A 17,893-nucleotide genomic window follows, 5' to 3' on the forward strand; every position below is an offset into this window, starting at 1 on the left:
AGACTGGGATTCCCAAGGTAATAAAGAAGAAACTGGGCAGCCGGCACACAAAAACGGCAGAAAAGTGCAGTATTATTTTTAGAATTATTATTGCTGTCTTAAAACCAAACAATTATTTGACAGATTTGTTTGTTTCTTAAACTGATTATTTCTTAAACTCAGGGACCAAATAAACTCCCACACACTTTTCACACTCTCACATGGGTAGTTACGTTGTTTACTACAATGTCCAAAAGAATACATTACAAATTTTTTTTATAATAATAATTTAATAAAGTTAACAATAAACAGCAGTTTGTGTTTATTTCACTCTTTGCTTAGGATGGATTATCAAATTATTATTTTATGGATTATCATAGTTTAAGGCTTAAGTCTGGGTCTTGGACAATGATAAAATAATATAATCTGTACATATGATATAAGGCATTTGAAAAGTAACAACTTACTATTACTCCCTCAATGGAAGCGTTATTCCCTTCAATTTTGAAATGTCATGATGACTTTTATTTTGATACAATCCGGCTGTGACGTCACGTGGTTACTGTAGCTGCCTGCCTCCATGCTGGGGTTGATGTAACAGGCGTGTGGATTGATCATTGTACCGGTGTTTGAGTTTCATTGATCGGATAAACGGCAATCAGACGGATCTGTCAGCAGATATGTCGTACTGCAAACAGGAAGGTATGATTAAATTAAATCGGACTGTTTAAACCCATTTTATACCCATGTTTTACTGTCGTTTAGCTGTGCGGCTAGTGCTCATGCCAGCAAAAGTCACTCTCCCCACCCATGCTCATAATATCAATAAGTTATTTAAATATTTATCGGCTGCAAATGATCTTTTTAGATGTGTTCAAATGTGTCGTGCTAAACTATCTTATATTATGTGTGTACAAGTTTGGTGAAGTATTACTGGTGGAATTATAGATGAACTTGAGGCTATGATGACTGAATGACTAACGTTGTATGTTGTGTCACCCTACATAAGCAGACGCCTGCAAGGTCATCGTAATTTAAAGTACACCAAATGGTTATTTTTTTTATTTGGTTATGGTTATTTTTATGGTTATACATAATGGTTATTTTTTCCATTATGAACAGAGTGATATAAATATTTTAACAATATAAACTTCAACACAGAATATTACACATTGGCACATAAATGTATTGACATGACAGTACGTGTGCTTCAGTGGTTCATTTATTCCATGTGTACAGATTGTGTTTAACTGTTTGTGGATAATTTTATAAAGTGTAATATTTTGATTACTCAGAATTTGCAGTCCAATGTGTCTGTGATGTTTAATCATGGTTGTAAGACATCGGGGGGATGTTTGCCCTCAAAATTGAGTTCAGTGCATATATAATGTGTGTACTCTAGTATTTTTTTAATATTTAGAATTGACTTATTTTATTTTATCTTTTCATTTTCATTTTAGTTGTCATGTGCTTTTGTAATTTTTAGTGTGTGTGTGTGTAAGATGATGATTAATACTTTATTCATCCCTTTCGGGAAATTCAGTATATGTGTATGTAATTTTTTAATCACAGAAAATGTTTAAGAGTTTTAGTTAATAACACTGGTATAGAAGTCAATTACCATTATGTTTTTAAATAGAAAATATTCTTATTTTATCATTGTGTGTAACTTCATTCTTTTCTCACAATAGGTAAAGATCGCGTCATATTTGTCACCAAAGAGGACCATGAAGCACCCAGTAACGCTGAGCTAATCGAAGATGACCCTAATGATCCGTATGAAGATCACGGTAAGTTTGATTTACTTACAAAATACAAAAATGAATGTACAAAATAATAATGATCATTTTGCATAGTTTAGCCTAAATATGTTAATGTCTTACCTCCAGAATACTAATTTGACGCTCATTTCATTTGACCCTACAGGCCTTATTCTACCTAATGGTGACATAAACTGGAACTGCCCGTGTCTGGGCGGTATGGCCAGTGGCCCTTGTGGACAGCAGTTCAAGGAAGCCTTTTCTTGTTTCCACTATAGCAAAGAGGAGGTGAAGGGGTCCGATTGTGTGGAAAACTTCCGGAGTATGCAGGAGTGTATGCAGAAATACCCCGAGCTCTACCCCCAGGAAGACGACAATGACAGCGCCCCCTCTGGTGGGGCTGATACTATACCCAGCGAATCCACTTCCACTGACTCTCTCCCTACATCCTCTCCTGATTCCGCACCAGCAGCCACAGAAAACCCAGCAGCTAGCTAATATTATCCTGGCTACATTCCCACCGCACCTCACAGCAGAGACAGCTCCACTTTCGTGTATGCAGAGATCATATCTAAATCCGCCCCTGGATAACTACGATGCTCTCCACCTGACTGCATGATGCATAGAGATGGGGGAAGCCCTTAAACTTCAGGTTTTTTGATTAAAATATTCAAATGACATTAACATGCACTTGAGGGACCTATAAATAATGAGTTTTGGGGATCTGTATGGTGAGTATGGCCCCCTATGAATCATCCAGCTTTGTATTTTCTGGTTATTATTTGCTCCAAAACCAAAGCTTAGCTAGTTTGACTTCTGTACTACTACAGATCAAAGGTCGTTTGGCGGTTGTACTTTGACGACTGTGCAGTTTTGGGATGAAAAAAATAACGAGTCTATATACATTTCCTGTGCTGATTTTTGGTGTAGAACACGATTAAACAATTTTATGATGAAGAAATGTTCTGTTGTTGAGGTTTGAAAGCGTGTAGCCTAAAGTTGCAAGTACAAACAGTAGAGGGCGTGAGTGAGTAAACTCGTCTTTCAACCGATGATACAGAATTTTGGCGTTAAAACGATTATAATGGGGAAACATCAACACGTCAAAAATAAGATCTTCTGTTCAGTAAGAACATTCAAATATCTGTTGTCCCAGAGACTAGTAGGTTTTGTTTAAATGAAGTATCTAACATCGAGGGATAATTCTAGATCCATTCTCAACACATGCTATTGCTAACATTAAACAGTGTTTAGGAATTGTTCTGATATCAGATCCTTTTTGTAACCTTAAAATATGTTTAAGCTCATGTGGCTTATTGATGCATTCAATCAGTGTCATGATAACTTTACAATAAGGTTTAATTTGTGAACATTAGTTAACTACATTAGTTAGCATGAACTAATAACAATGCACAAATCTTCTACAGCATTTATTAATCTTGGTTTAATGTTAATCTCAACATTTACATTATTAAAATCAAAAGTTGTATCTGTTAGCACTGTGAACTAACATGAACAAAGGTTAATGCTGTAAAAGTATATTGGTAATTGTTAGTTTGAGTAATTAACTAATGTTAAACAAATAAGACCTTAATGTAAAGAATTTGAATCTGTCTGTTTTGTCACCAAGAGCAACTGTGCTTGGGTTGAAATTTGTCATTCAAAGCCTTAATGTGATCATTCTTGTTTTGATTAAACAATAAATCTCATATTTTCATCTGTGATGTATCTGTAAAATGATTTAATAAAATATACAGAGCCAAATCATGCATAAGCCCTGGAAGAATTTGAATCAGTCCTTCATACCTTTTGTTTTTTCAATTATGACATGTTCAAATGTATTTTTGATACTGAAATGTTGTAAGCAAAGAAGCTAATAAAATACAAAAGAATGAATGAATGAATCACAAAAATGCCCTGCAGTCCTTGTGAGCCTATGGATTCACTGGCTCATATTTATCATTTGTCCATTTTTATATATATAAAAAAAAAAAACAAGTTTAGAGTGTCCTTTAATGACTATAATCTAATAATCACAGAGAAGTACAAAAACAGTCCAATCAGGCTCATGAATGCCATATCCATGTTCTGAGTTTATGCATTTACGATATTCATGTCCACAAGACAGCCACCTAAATGAACAGTTGTTTTTGAAGAGCCTTTGCCCAACTTGTTCTGTATGACAACTGTATTTATTTTAACTGACTATTGAGTGCACTTTGCCATGCGACTGCTTCATGAATCTTGCTTCTGGTAATTACCCACATTCTATTTCAGTTGCATCCGGTGGTTATGGTACATTGAGTATCCAGCTTCCCTGCTTTGGTACAATGGTATCATTTCAAGTGAGGGCTTTCAAGTTTGGGCAGTGATGTATGGAGCTTGTTACCGTCAGGAAATAAAAAAAAGTAATTGTGAATGAATGAATGAATGAGGCATTTATATAGCGCTTTCATATGTGCTACTGTACACCCAAAGCGCTTTACAATTATATCAGGGGTTCTCTCCTCAACCAGCACCAGTGGGCAGCATCCACTTGGATGATGTGACGGCAGCCACAGTACAACGGCGTCAGTGCGCTCACCACACACCAGCTATAGTTGAGGAGAGAGAGTGATAGAGCCAATTCAGTGGATGGGGATTATTAGGAGGCCATGATTGGCAGGGGCCAATGGGTGGAATGTGGCCAGGACACCGGGGTTACACCCCTACTCTTTACGAGAAGTGCCATGGGATTTTTAATGACCACAGAGAGTCAGGGCCTCGGTTTAACGTCTCATCCGAAGGACGGTGCTCTTTGACAGTATAGTGTCCCCGTCACTATACTGGGGCATTAGGACCCACACAGACCACAGGGTGAGCACCCCCTGCTGGCCTCACTAACACCTCTTCCAGCAGCAACCTGATTTTCTCAGGAGGTCTCCCATCCAGGTACTAACCCAATATTATGAAGCTGCAGACTCGGAGCCTGCATCTACAGTCCCCCACCGAGAGTTCCGCATTCTCAGACCCCTCGTTTTTTGAACACAGCGCATCCTGCTGTTCAAAAGATCGTATAACACCCGCACACAGAGTACAGCACACGCTTATCCAAATGCAATTAAAAACAATAGGATGCAATATTACGGTCTCCAAATAAATGATCCAATAAATATTTGCGTTCCCTGCTTAATGCATGTGCCAAAAAAAAAACTCATTGCGATGGAAGGGATACAATTACAGATTGAACTATCTTCTGAAAAATAGTATGTGATATTATATTGCTACAATGTTTTTTTTATATTTTTTTTATTCAAATTCCAATTTTTCTTTCAGTTCAAGCTATAATGGTCTAATTAACATTACCATGCTAACATTACAAAATCTGTTTTTTGATATTTTGAATGCGAAGCAAAACAAATCAGAATAGACAAAACACCAATAATAAACAATTCTGTACTTTATTTAATGATCACCTAAACATCATCTTGCTGTAAAGAAAAAAGGAAGAAAAAACTGTGTTCGTGACTTTACTTTTCGTCTTCAATTGCATTAAAAAAACTAATTCATAAGTCGCTTTGCATAATCATAAAATGATATGTTGCTGGGTTCGGCAGGGAAGACTCCATCGATGTATGGTGTACCCTGGAATAGCCTACAACAGTATAGACCCGATAGCACATGTCTTATGATGTTTCAAAAAGAAAGAAAAAAAAAGACAAAAGATGTTTGCAAATGTTACCTTCATGTTGCACTGCTCTGTTGAAGTGTCCCTTGAGATGTTTTTGAACTTTGGACAACTTTGTGGGTTTGAAATATATGGGGGCACAAAATGGGTAGTGAAAATCACTGCAGCATTTATGACATATCTACAAAAAGTCCAAGGTTAAAGGCTAACGTTAGCTATCAAAATATTTTCGGGGGGAAGAGGGCGAAAAAACATACATTAACGGCTCAAATCTTGTTACAAACTATCTTTACAAATATTAAATGGACTATTCATATGTTGTATCGATGAGCTAAATTAGTTTTATTAAAAAATAAATCAAACGAGTAGGCTACTACGATTCGCTAAATAAAATTGAAGATAGCCTACTCACGTTTTGGCTTAAGTTCTTCACATGTTCTTCACATGTTTATCCGATACAATTTGATAGGAGGCGCTGTCTCGAAAAACGAGGGGTCTGAGAATGCGGGACTCTGGGTGCAAGGGGACTGTAGATGCAGGTCTCCGAGTCTGCAGCTTCATACTACTCTACTAACCAGGCTCAGCCCTGCTTAGCATCAGTGGGCAACCAGTCTTGGGCTACAGGGTGATATGGCTGCTGGATATTGTGACTTTTTATTTCCTGATTCTGACTTTAATGCGGAATTGCAAGTTTATATCTCACAATTCTGACTTTTTCTCTGAGTTGTGGAAGACAAACTCACAATTGTGAGCTAAAAGTCAGATTTGTGAGATACTGTATAAACTTGCAATTGTGAAAGTTGTATTTGTGTGATATAAAACTCTGAATTGAGAGGAAAAAACATAATTGCAAGTTTATTTCTCACAATTCTGACTTTTTTCTCTCAAAATTGACAATAGCAATTGCGACTTATAAAATCAGAATTTCAAAACAAACTCGCAATTGCAAATTATAAAGTTGGAATTCTGATGGAAAAAAAGTCAGAATTGTAAGAAATGTCACAATTACCTTTTTTATTCTGTGTCGGAAACAAACTTCCATGGTGTTGTGCAACTGTACATTTGGGTAAACTTGTGCTCATAGGCAGCCCTGATGCAGTGCTTCTGTGACCTGAAAGCCCAGGATGGGGGTCCAAGGGACTACCAGACTCTGCATGGTGACCAGTAGCCTCCCTGAGTCCACTTCCTCAGGACCTGCCAGCAGATAGTTCCCACCTTAAGATGGAGACAAAACAGTGACTACTATAATGACAAACTTGACTGAACCCAAGCTGTGGCCCAGATAACAGTACATTTTTATACTTAAGGCATTATATGGTGTACCTGGGTTGAGGATGGGACAGGTGCAGCCACGGCTGGTCCAAGAGAGTGGGTACAGACTGTGTGTGCCCTGGGAGAGGGGCAGTTTTCCGGAACGGAAGACCTTCCTCACCTTCACCAAGACAACAGCGTGTGTGCCTTTATCATGAGCTGACAGCACACTGGCTTTGATCACTACGGCCAACACAAACAGTCAGTTCACTCATTAGATTCAAATGTCTGTTTAGACAGCAAATGCTATCAGAATTGATTAATCGAATTATTTAATATCATGAAAAAGCCTCACCATATGCATATTTTATCTTGCAAAGATCAGCCACACTTTTCAGCTTCTTTTCTCTACAGCTGCACTTCCCTGGAGAGAATTCACATTTAACGTCACAAGTTCTGTACATATTAACTCATTTAATCTCACAAAAATATGCTAAAGTCGGACCATTAAGATTTAATGCAGTCACATTTTTTAATGATAAACTGAGGATTTCAAATAAATGCTGTTATTTTGAATTTTCTATTCATCAAGGAATTCTGTAAAAATGTATGACAGTTTACACAAAAATATTAAGCAGCACAAAATACATTAAAATAGAAAATAGTTATTTTAAATTATCAAAATATATTTCACAATATAACTTTTTACTGTATTTTTGATCAAATAAATGCAGCCTTGGTGAGCATAAGAGACTTCTTTCAAAAACATACAAAAATCATACTAACCCCAAACTTTTGAATGGTGCTGTTGTATAATCATTTTGCGTTACATAAAGGATTTTTTTATTTATTTATAAATTTTGCTGTATGGTGTCATGAAAATAATGCCACAATGCAAAAAAATAAATAAATAAATTCTAATGATGCTAAAATATGCTTCATTTTCCTTAAAGTGCCCCTATTATGGATTTTTGAAAATTACCTTTCATATAGTGTGTAACATAGCTCTAAGTGAATGAAAACATCCTGCAAAGTTTTAAATCTGAAAGTGCACCGCAGTTATTGTCTTTCAAAAGTAAGAGTCGACTCAATGAGTCAATGAAATCAATCGGTTTTCAAACAAGTCATAAGCCGTTTCGTTGTGATGTCAAGACGAAACATTAGCATATTGCCCACTTATTGCGCGCGCAGACACCAGGGAAAACTTGAACCCCCTGAAACACTGCAGCTGATTCCTGTGGATACTGGACAGCATCATGTCGAGAAGACGCTGTGCTCTACAATGTGACGGTAAAGCCAGTTTTTTTTCACTGCCCAAAGACGAGCATGTGAAGAATCAGTGGTTAAAATTCATCTTTACCACAATACCACAACAGTATAATCCTAAACTTTTGCTGTGTTCCCTTTATTTTACTGACGACTGCTTCTCAAATCCCGGAGTTCAGTGTAGGATTCGCTTGCTCTTGAAAGATGGTGTTCAGAATACTTAGTTTTGAATTTATATTGTGTAGGTCTCCTGCTAACTGGCTAACTCACATTATTACTGTCTTACTGAAATACTTCTGCTAATCAGTTGTGGGCCACTATTACCTATAACTGTGTCTATTAATGCAGATTGTCAGTCGTTCTCACTACTTTGAGGAAAGATTAAGCATGGAGCAAGATTTGTTTTACCAACGTTTATATGTACTATATGTTAATGTTATATGCTAATGTACTATGCACTGTTATTCATACAGTTTCCACGTTTACCGCAATAAATTAGAAACATACTCTGTAAATAAATAAGTACAAGTAAAATAATCGGTTGTTGATGGACATGCACTTGTTAATGCTGATGGTGAGGAATTACAGTTGCAACATCTCATAATGTACCTCAAACTGAGTAGTGAATCACTGAGAAACACTGAGTCCTGCTCGAGTCGTCCTTGCGATGAAGGTTCGGGTTGAATTACTAGTTCTTCCAGTGTTTCATCATCGGACTCGCGCTCAGATTGATATGGTAAAATCGACGTCATTGTTCGTTACTGTGTTTAGTTTACGGTGTAGGAAGCCAAAGGACAAGCAGAGCTGACGTTGTTATGGCAATGGGCGTTTTTGTTTTCGACGCGCGCGCTGTACGCGGTAAACCAATCACAGTGAACAGACTGAGCTGTCTGGCCAATCAGAGCAGAGTAGCTTGTGGAAAGGAGGGATTTAGAGAGATTGATTCATCTGACGAGTCGTTTGAGAATCATTGAAAATGTGGTGATGTGCAAATGTATATTATGAGAAAATGAAACTTTTTTACCTTTGATGCATGTAAACCTGTTGTAGGAGACTCCAAAACAACATTAGGAAACTTTAAAATAGCATAAATAGGGCACTTGTAAAGTTTTATTTGGATTTTGGGATGAAACGTGACCTGGACATGAGATTCAGGTTTGTGAGATTCACCCATTTACATTGCAATACATAATCATTTCAGCCTTACATTTTAAGGAACCACATATAAAACCACATTTTTGAAAAAACAACAAAAAACATCTTGAAGTCACATGTCCTGCTGTGGTTTACCATGTTTCACAAAAGTGTTTTGTTACAGTAGTCAGCTCACCTGTATAGTACAGTGCAGAGACGGCAAGTTCTTTAGGCCACGCCCTCTCGTCCTCTTGAGGTTTAAAGTGGGACAGTTCAGGAATTTTCCCACCAATTGGTACATTGTAAAGCTTCACACTGCCTTTGCTGTTAAAGGGAAATTATATAATGAAAATCAATGATATTTGAAAATCCCCAGCAGATATGCAATTCAAATTCGACTTGGATTTTTGGTTTTGAGATTCCTAATGCTCAATGTTTTTATTTCAAATCATAAATAAGACTTCTTATATTTTAGAACAGAGAGAACTGAAAATTTAGCTTGTGTATGCATAAGCCTGACCTATCTAGGCAATGACCAGTGATGGGGTCACAGGTCAAGGGGCACACACAAGGTTTGCAGCCCTCCTCTCCAAAGCCCCAGTACCCTGGTAGACAGTGGCTGCAGGTGGTGCCCCCCGCACCAGGTTTACAGTGGCACTGTCCACTTCTAGGATGGCACCATGGTGTCTCATCGCCGAAATATATTGGCACCGAACCAAATGGGTCACACCAGCATCCTGCCACAGAAAAGAAGGTTAATAAACTTTTGGTTCATTAGTTCTTCCTACTGCTTTTGATTCACTTTAGTGGTCTGTGTCATACCGCCGCCACTAGGAGGCAATGAAAGACTGTAGTGTAAATGATAACCATTTTGAGAAAAAAAAAAATATATATATTTATGTTTATATATTCCTTTTTTTATGAAGGAAATGAGAAGTGGTTGACCATGCAAAACATGTCATCACTATGCTAAGGTTTAATAGTTGCTAAGACATAGCTATGTGACTGCTAAGGTGTTCTTTTGCCAAGGAGTTTTTTAGTGAATTGGTAATGGTTGTTTATTTTATTTTAAAGGACTTTTTTTTTTCATTTTTCCTATTGTATTCCTATTGCACTGAGCTATTTTGACGCATATATGGTGTGGGAGTGGCATAGGTCAGTTGTCGCAACGAGCGAGAAAGAATGACATGGAGCAGCTAAATCTCGAATCTCCAGGAATCCGCCCATTTAAAAAAAAACGCTGAACAGAGAAGCTTCTGTTTGCAAGAAAAGAACACGACAGAACTCGTAATAAAACAAGAATCAACATTGGCTTGGCTTTTAGGAGATGGCGAGAGGAATTTTAAATGTTGTAATAGCGAAGTTGGCGTTTTTATTACTCGGCAGGTGAGTAAGGTATTTTATTAACTTAAAGCTGCTGTAGGTAACTTTTGAAAAAATGTATTTGCTAAAACTGTCATTATGTCCTGACAGTAGAATATGAGAAAGATAATCTGTGTAAAAATCAAGCTCCTCTGGCTCCTCCCAGTGGTCCTATTGCCATTTGCAAGAAATACACGCTCCCGGTCAGAAACAACCAATCAGAGCCAGGAGGAATGTCTTAGCAGTGTCAATCACGCTCGTGTACGCGCTGATCACACCCCTCTCTTGCACAGCGCGTTGCGCGTACCGTCGTTCAAACTCAAGATTGCCGCCATGCTGCAGCTGTGCTTATGACGGAGAAACAGCCTAAACTGCCAATTCTTGAGTGACACCTGCTCATAAAACAGAGGTAAAAGGAAAAAGACTGATGACGATAAACAAGCGAAAAAGAAAGAATTACACAGAGCCCATTGACTCGGTGTCAAAACTCTAGCCGCATAACATGTAGATAAAATGTCACGCACTCTGCTAAGCAACAATTGAAACCTGCTAATTCACTGGCTTGTCATGTTGCTGAAATAATGTACTAGCACACCTTTATCTAGCATTATGTATCGCTAGAATAATTACTTGCATACTGTAACGTTAGTTACCGTTATATTAACTAGCTATTTATAACTTATAGAAAGAGTGCAACGTTATAAAGTTACATGTAGGCTATTGCAAAATACATAATGATTTGAGGACCAAGTTTGTAGTCAAAGTATGGGCAGGCCATAGTCAATGTAAAGCATATTATTGACGTTTAGTCCCTATTAGTGAATGTGCCATATAACTTTTTATCCGCTGTTATCGGTGGCCCTGTTTACTAGCCTGCGCGTTCACGACAGGCTCCGCTGTGGAGGACGAGCTGTGGAAGGAGGGCTGTAGCGCAGCAGAGAGCAAGGGGGTGGGACCTGGAAGTTGTGCTTGTTCAAATTTTCAGGCGAAGTCAACGTTTTCTCAAAACTCCCTACTGCAGCTTTAACAGATTTCACTGTAAAGCATGATCTATTGTGAAGGCTCATTTCAGTAATGACCTGATGTCTTCAGCTAGTCAACTTGAGATCCTTTCCATATAAACTGGTTATATCTCTAAAGCCCAGTAATGAATGTTATATGAGCAGTGGATAAACACATTCATCCGCACAGAACTAAAGCACAACCAAAAAAAATGTTCATGCAAATTGCAAGCAGTTATGTTTTTTAACCGCTTGAGGGTCAAAATTGTACCTTTAACAAATTACACCTTATTATAAAGTTAACGATTACAAATTTCTCTTTTTTCTAAAAAATTACAAAATAATAATATGCACTAATAAATCATTCACTATAAGACCAGGAATGTGCATTAATAAGATACAATAAGTCAAATTTGATTTCAATTAAAAACAACTATTTGAGAGCAGAACCCTTTGTTCTGTCTGTTTGTTCCTTCTCTTCTTTCTAACTGTCTTACGTGTGCAAGCATGCGGGGAGTTGAGGGGTCTGGCAGGGTGGCGGTGGTATCCAGGGCGACAGCGCTGGCACCGGCGGCCCACAGTGTTATGCTGGCAGTTGTCGCAGACGCCCCCACTACTGCCCCCTGTGGACAGCCACACTCGCTGGGAGAAGTGGCAGCTCTCTGCGTGGCCGTGACATTCACACTCTTGACACACAGAGAACGAGAGCACCGAGAAAAAGTTAGAGGGAGAGAAAGAGACATTATGGAAGAAAGAATCATCCAAGACCTGAGAAACAATTCTTGACATTTCAATTATCAAATTGAAATCCCATTTAAACTCTTATTTAAGCAAAAAATATTCTCCACAGTCCAGTTTACACATCCAATTTTAAAATTAAGATATGCATCCAGCCATTTAGGCCATGAGACGGGACCCCAAATTTGGGCTACCGGTACCATTTTGAGGGATTAAATTTCTTTTTGATTTTCATGAAGGTACACATCTCTAGTGTTGGAAAATGTGTGATAGCATCCGATCCATGGTAGCTTTCATTAGAAATCAACACTTATATCATCCTACCTCAAGGTAAGGTGTTCAGTGACTACAAGAGAGAAACATTTATCCTTTTATAATTTAAAAAATGTATTTTAAAAAAATATAATTTTTTTATTATAAAGATTTATAAAATTGTATAAAATTTTTATAATTTTTTTATAATTTTTTTATACATTTATAAATTTTTATAAATTTAAAATTTATTTAAAGGTAAATTCATTTATCCTTTTTCTTGACATATGTTTGAAAATCGTCCTCCGTAACCAAAAACTACCTTGAATCTAATGCTATCACACATTTTTCAAATACAGGGTCATATACCTACACAAAAATCGCCATGCGGTTTAATCCCTAAAAATGGTACCAATCAACCCTCTGTCTCACAGCCTAATTACACTCTTTTGTATTTTACATTATTCTTAATAGCGATTCTCACTTGATTCTCAATATTACAATACGGTACAGACATTTTTTTTTATCTCATTTACAATTTTAATAATCATAATAAAATAAGCCATTTCACTCTTTTGTAACTTCCATTATTCGTAATAGAGATGCTCACTAGATTAACAATTCTGCAATGTAGTCATTTTCTTATTTATATTTACTTTCTTATATATTTTTTGTTTATTTCAAACCTCAGATTTGAATCACAATAAACCGATATTCTTCCAGAATTTCACTATTTAATTATTTACATTAACTGTGATTCTCACTAGATTCTCAATATTGCAATCGTCGTTTTATTTATTTATATATTAATTAATTATGAATTAATTGTTACTTTTTCATTTAGCATACCGTAACATTATTTTATTTAAAAACAGTACAATAATATCATGATGTAAAAATACTTTTAATATATTTAAATTGCATTACAGTAATGACAATGAGACTTTTAATATATTAAAATAACCATAATGGCTCTAAAACAGGCTTTATTTTCTTTAAGCAAAATATGTTTTGTTTATGTTTATTTTAAGGTACAATCGAATCTGGAGATTCTTAAAATCATAAAATGATAATGTACAAAATTTTGAAATATTTTTTACTTTGTCAAAATAACGTGTTGTTTTTTTTTTGCTACAAAAATCCTAGGGTACTGCTGGTATTTGCCAATGCATACTTTATGTGGTTGCTAAGATGTTCAGACTCTTGTTTCTGTGTTCTGGATCATTGCTTACAGTAACATAACAACAATCCCTCCTGCATTAGAAAGTAAAAATTTATATATAAAAAAACCTTTCATGGCACAAATTCCTTTCCATTTTCAAGGATTAAAGGAATTTAAGGGTAAATCAGCCCGTACAGTAAATGCACTCACTCTGGCATGGGTTGCTCTCCCCGCTGCTTCCATTGGCTGCTCTCCAGGGTTGGTCGTTGAAGAGCGGGGTACACCTCTCGCAGTGATCGCCCGCTGTGTGGTGGGTACACACACACTTGCCAGACACCTGCGCTCCAGAGAAATGAATCACTTTCAGTTGCTGCCCATTCAAGCCCCACAAAGCCTTATAAAAATACATTTAACAGGCCACTTCCTATTCTCCTAACTACCGGGTGAGTGCACAATATAGGCTACACCCTCAAGTATGCATTCAGCCAATATTTCATGGTGGGGCGAATGTAGGAATAAATGATATTAGCTTGAGATATGGGCCCTACAAAGGCAAATTCAGGTCAGGGCGATATGGAACTAATGGACAAACTTCAAGCCCATATCATGCTTACCCACCATGAAAAGTGGCTGCGCTGTTCTTTGTCCCAAAAATCACTAACAAAACGGACACACTTACCACATTACTGGGTTGCAAGCTGTCTTGTCCTTCATTTTCAAGAAGGCAATGTTCAGCATGGCCATGACACAAACACGTCCCTTTAGCCAAAAGAGAGTACACAGCAAATGGGGTTGAATCCAGGGGATCAGAACTGGGTGTGGGAGAAGTCAGCATCCTGCTGTGAATTGTGGGTAAAAAGGGCGGGACGCTCCGCTGCCCCTTCGAGACGGGACACTGTTGAGATTTTAAAAGCTGTATTCGTAAGTTAGTTACTGTCAGACGGGATAGCGCCTCAGGACTGTATGGATCGACAATCCCACTTCCCAATCCTATGGATCGGAATATGATCTATAAAAGAATTAGAAAACAAATGATGATGCATTGTCATATTTCAAAAAGCATCAGACAGAACTGAGATTTAAATTCACCATAGTTGTACTCGAATGGGGGAATATTTGGTTTAAACGCCGGTTAACCTTATAAAGCCTATCATATTTGATATGTAAAATTTTAAGGCCTCTAAATTATTAAAATAATCAAAACTTTGCTGAAAAAGCGGTTGTGCACAATCTACTACATGCCTTCTGACGTCTGATTGAAGGTTTATACTTTTTACCAAGTAAAAGGGCTTTTAGTGTTTAAATATATTGTTACAGTTACAATAGCTATAGCATTTCTCAGTACTTAGGTCACTTTTTCTAAACTCTTCACACAGTTCTTCTTACCAACTTTCAGCTTGGCTCAGCAATAAATTTTACATTCAAAATGCACTATAACTACCAAAACATATCACACGTCTTCTTCCATAACTAGCAAAGGTTTTCACCCAACAAAACACACTTTGTCACTCAATGACCCACTCAAACAATGACCTAAAAACACTAACAACAGGAAGCATTACACAATGATTTATTTTGTAAAGTATCTTTACAAAACAAGAATGACACCTCTCTACTCTCTTCTACTAAATCCCCTGCAGTATTATGTTACATTGTCCAAGTTTACATTACAGTCCAAAATTATTCCCAAGTTGTCCCCTTTTGTATAGATGGCAATGAAATTGAAAGACTAACACCTGTGTAGTAGATGTTCGTCTACATCTAATATTTTTCATAGTATTTCCTTTTTTAGATTTAGAATATATTTAAATATGGTATGACTGCAGAAATATAGCAAATTGCAATCATTTTCAGTTTTGTATTATGTTAGAATTTGAACTTAAGTTGAACCGTTTTGAAAAGAGTAAACATGTACAAATTGGCCTAGGTACAGTTTTTGGGGGTTACTTTTAATTTGAAAAAAAGTAGTCACTGAATGCATTTTGTGCCAAAGCAATAGAAAATTTCCCACAGTTTTGCCCATGTAAACTGCTGTTGTGCTCACTGTGTAAAGAGTTTTGAAAAAGTGACCTAAGCATTGAAAATCCTTTATTTAATCCTGCTGAAGCATTTAAAATGATGTTTTGTGGTGCTTTGGAGACCTTATTCCCTTCCTTACCTCTCCTCGGCTGCACGGGACCGCCTTGGAATATCTGGAAGTGCAGACAGCTCCTGCTTGACTTACATCATCAGGAAGCCCGAACATCTCAGTGCAGTTCCTGGCAAACAGCTTTAGTGTCTCCCAGGTCTGGCCGAAGTCCTGTGAGCTTTCCAACCTCATAGCAGCAGGACGTGGAGAACGGAACAACATCACAACGTGACTCATGCAGAACCGTGTCTCCAAGTCAAGACGGATTTCTTCCTTTTCTCCAGTGGCCGCCGCTGAGGCCCACCAGGTATCTGGATGAATAAACGGGTCATCGGCCATGAGGGCAGGAGGATGAAGCTCTGCTAGACAGCGTGGCTGGGCTGGCAGGCAGGAAGAGCTATTAGTGCAGCAGCTAGTCAGCGTGAAAAGGGTCCTGCCACTGGCCAAGTTACCCAGAGGAGGGCTGCAAGCACGACCAACACATCTGGACTCTGTGTAAAAGAGACAGCATGCATTGCACATACATTCACAAATGAATCATGCATTGCAAACTTTCATGTTGATGAACTGAAATGCACCATTTTTGAACACTGAACTTCTGTAAACACTACAGTCAGGTTCTGGCATGTCACAAACCAATGTTTGACAACCTGAGCCTTTAATGAACCTCACAGTTGGGCTTTCACAAAAGCTGTGCCATTTCTCCTGCAAAGATTGCAGCACTGCAACAATAGTTAGGTGTGACAAGAAAAGTGAAAGAAAAGTTTAACATCATTTAAGAAAGTGATAAATAAGAATACATTAAAAGTGTCAGTATAAAAATGGATGTTATCAAGTTATGAAAATATGAAATATTACACAGCTTAAGCTTTAAATAAACACTAAATGCATAAAAATGGAAACCAGATCTCACACCAAGTTAATACATCTGACAATTTGATTATTATTACATGGAGAAGTCTAGTTATTTTAATGGACCCTTCTTCCCACAAAATGAATAAGCAATATTTGGTAAGTTTATCATAATTCTCTTTCGACATCTGTTTAAACTCATTTAAAAATGTAATTAATTTACACATCATTATATAATCCTTAATCAGTGGCTCATGTATATTCAAGTATGAATATATATGAAAATAACATATATGAATCAAAGTTTAAGGACAGACAGGAAAAAGAAAGAGAGAAAGGAGAATAGATAGATAGATAGATAGATAGATAGATAGATAGATAGATAGATAGATAGATAGATAGATAGATAGATAGATAGATAGATAGATAGATAGATAGATAGATAGATAGATAGATAGATAGATAGATAGATAGATAGATAGATAGATAGATAGATAGATAACTCACCTGTGAAGCCCTGCAGGAATCCAGGAAACAAGACCATTGCGCACTTCAATATCACCATCACAAACTGAGGATTCCAAAGGGGTTTCATGTTTAGTAGTGTGTGTAAAGGCAGGTTAGTTATCCATAGTTAGAAGATGCATGTCCCAGTGCATGGTCAGTTGAGTTTGGAGAGATCTCCTTCACTGTCCGTTTGGAAACAGAGTTTGCATGAAAAGTCGCATGAAATCCAGCAGCTGGTAATCCATTTCCACAGCGAGTCAGTAAAAGAACTTTTCTGATGGTGGTGGTGATCTGGGATGCACCTGTTCAAACGGCACGCGGTTCATTCCTTTAATATTGTTGTTTTTGCGCACTCAGATGACGAGTGAACTGTTGTCTTTCTTGTGCTCGGACATGACAGTCCTTTCAAACTGAAGGCAAACGAGTGGAAAAACACGCAGGTCACTTTGGTAATAGCAGTGTGTCGGGTCTCTGCGTAATGGGCAGCGTTGTTCCAGCTTCCCAGGAGCACAGATGAATGACTGTGATCCACTGGCCTGAATCTGAAGCATTGAACGGGTTGTAAAGGAGCACTCTACTGCCTCACGGTGGAACGCTAAACTAGTGCAGTTCCCTGCCTACTTCAAACAAGTGATCTTGATGACATTTTTGTTCACTGTACCAGACATGTTTTCTCAGTACCTTTGTGATTCATGCCACTGAACGTCCTATATCGGAAAGAGGCATCCTGGGATTTTCTGTGATACCAATTGATAACAGAAAATGAAAGGGATAGCCTAGTTTAACCAGAAATGAAAATGATGAATTATTTACTCACCCTTGTCAGTCCGCACC

The 17,893-nt window shown here is 37.5% G+C and overlaps 2 protein-coding genes across 2 annotated transcripts; one reads left to right on the plus strand and one right to left on the minus strand.

The window, feature by feature from the left end:
- Nucleotides 1–526: 526 nt before the first annotated feature.
- chchd4a (coiled-coil-helix-coiled-coil-helix domain containing 4a) lies at nt 527–2,700 on the plus strand. Its single transcript, XM_056248619.1, has 3 exons — nt 527–681; nt 1,671–1,769; nt 1,906–2,700. The coding sequence occupies exons 1-3, from the start codon at nt 660–662 to the stop codon at nt 2,235–2,237; spliced, it is 453 nt and encodes a 150-aa protein (XP_056104594.1). The 5' UTR covers nt 527–659; the 3' UTR covers nt 2,238–2,700.
- Nucleotides 2,701–6,345: 3,645 nt separating this feature from the next.
- Nucleotides 6,346–17,675, minus strand: si:dkey-202e22.2 (netrin-4). The gene is made up of 10 exons (XM_056248620.1): nt 17,060–17,675; nt 15,731–16,191; nt 14,252–14,581; nt 13,783–13,909; nt 11,918–12,106; nt 9,578–9,794; nt 9,254–9,381; nt 7,013–7,081; nt 6,730–6,900; nt 6,346–6,621 (listed from the first exon to the last, which is right to left on the minus strand). Exons 1-10 carry the CDS (start codon nt 17,145–17,147, stop codon nt 6,485–6,487), a joined length of 1,917 nt encoding a protein of 638 aa, XP_056104595.1. The 5' UTR covers nt 17,148–17,675; the 3' UTR covers nt 6,346–6,484.
- Between the last annotated feature and the right edge of the window lie 218 nt (nt 17,676–17,893).

The sequence above is a fragment of the Rhinichthys klamathensis genome, unplaced genomic scaffold (assembly GCF_029890125.1).
Source record: "Rhinichthys klamathensis goyatoka isolate OS25496 unplaced genomic scaffold, OSU_Roscu_1.1 h1tg000056l_1, whole genome shotgun sequence".
NCBI lineage: Eukaryota > Metazoa > Chordata > Actinopteri > Cypriniformes > Leuciscidae > Rhinichthys > Rhinichthys klamathensis.

What these genes read in the sequence shown, in the direction of transcription:
- chchd4a (XM_056248619.1), top strand. Translation starts at nt 660, where the DNA reads ATGTCGTACTGCAAACAGGAAG. An exon ending in GTCGTACTGCAAACAGGAAG is followed by an intron (nt 682 to 1,670) that starts GTATGATTAAAT and finishes TTCTCACAATAG; the next exon opens with GTAAAGATCGCGTCATATTT. An exon ending in TGATCCGTATGAAGATCACG is followed by an intron (nt 1,770 to 1,905) that starts GTAAGTTTGATT and finishes TTGACCCTACAG; the next exon opens with GCCTTATTCTACCTAATGGT.
- si:dkey-202e22.2 (XM_056248620.1), bottom strand. Translation starts at nt 17,147, where the DNA reads ATGAAACCCCTTTGGAATCCTCAGTTTGTGATGGTGATATTGAAGTGC. An exon ending in TCCCGTGCAGCCGAGGAGAG is followed by an intron (nt 14,582 to 15,730) that starts GTAAGGAAGGGA and finishes ATTCTTTTATAG; the next exon opens with ATCATATTCCGATCCATAGG. An exon ending in GGAGAGCAACCCATGCCAGA is followed by an intron (nt 12,107 to 13,782) that starts GTGAGTGCATTT and finishes CTGTGTGTCAAG; the next exon opens with AGTGTGAATGTCACGGCCAC.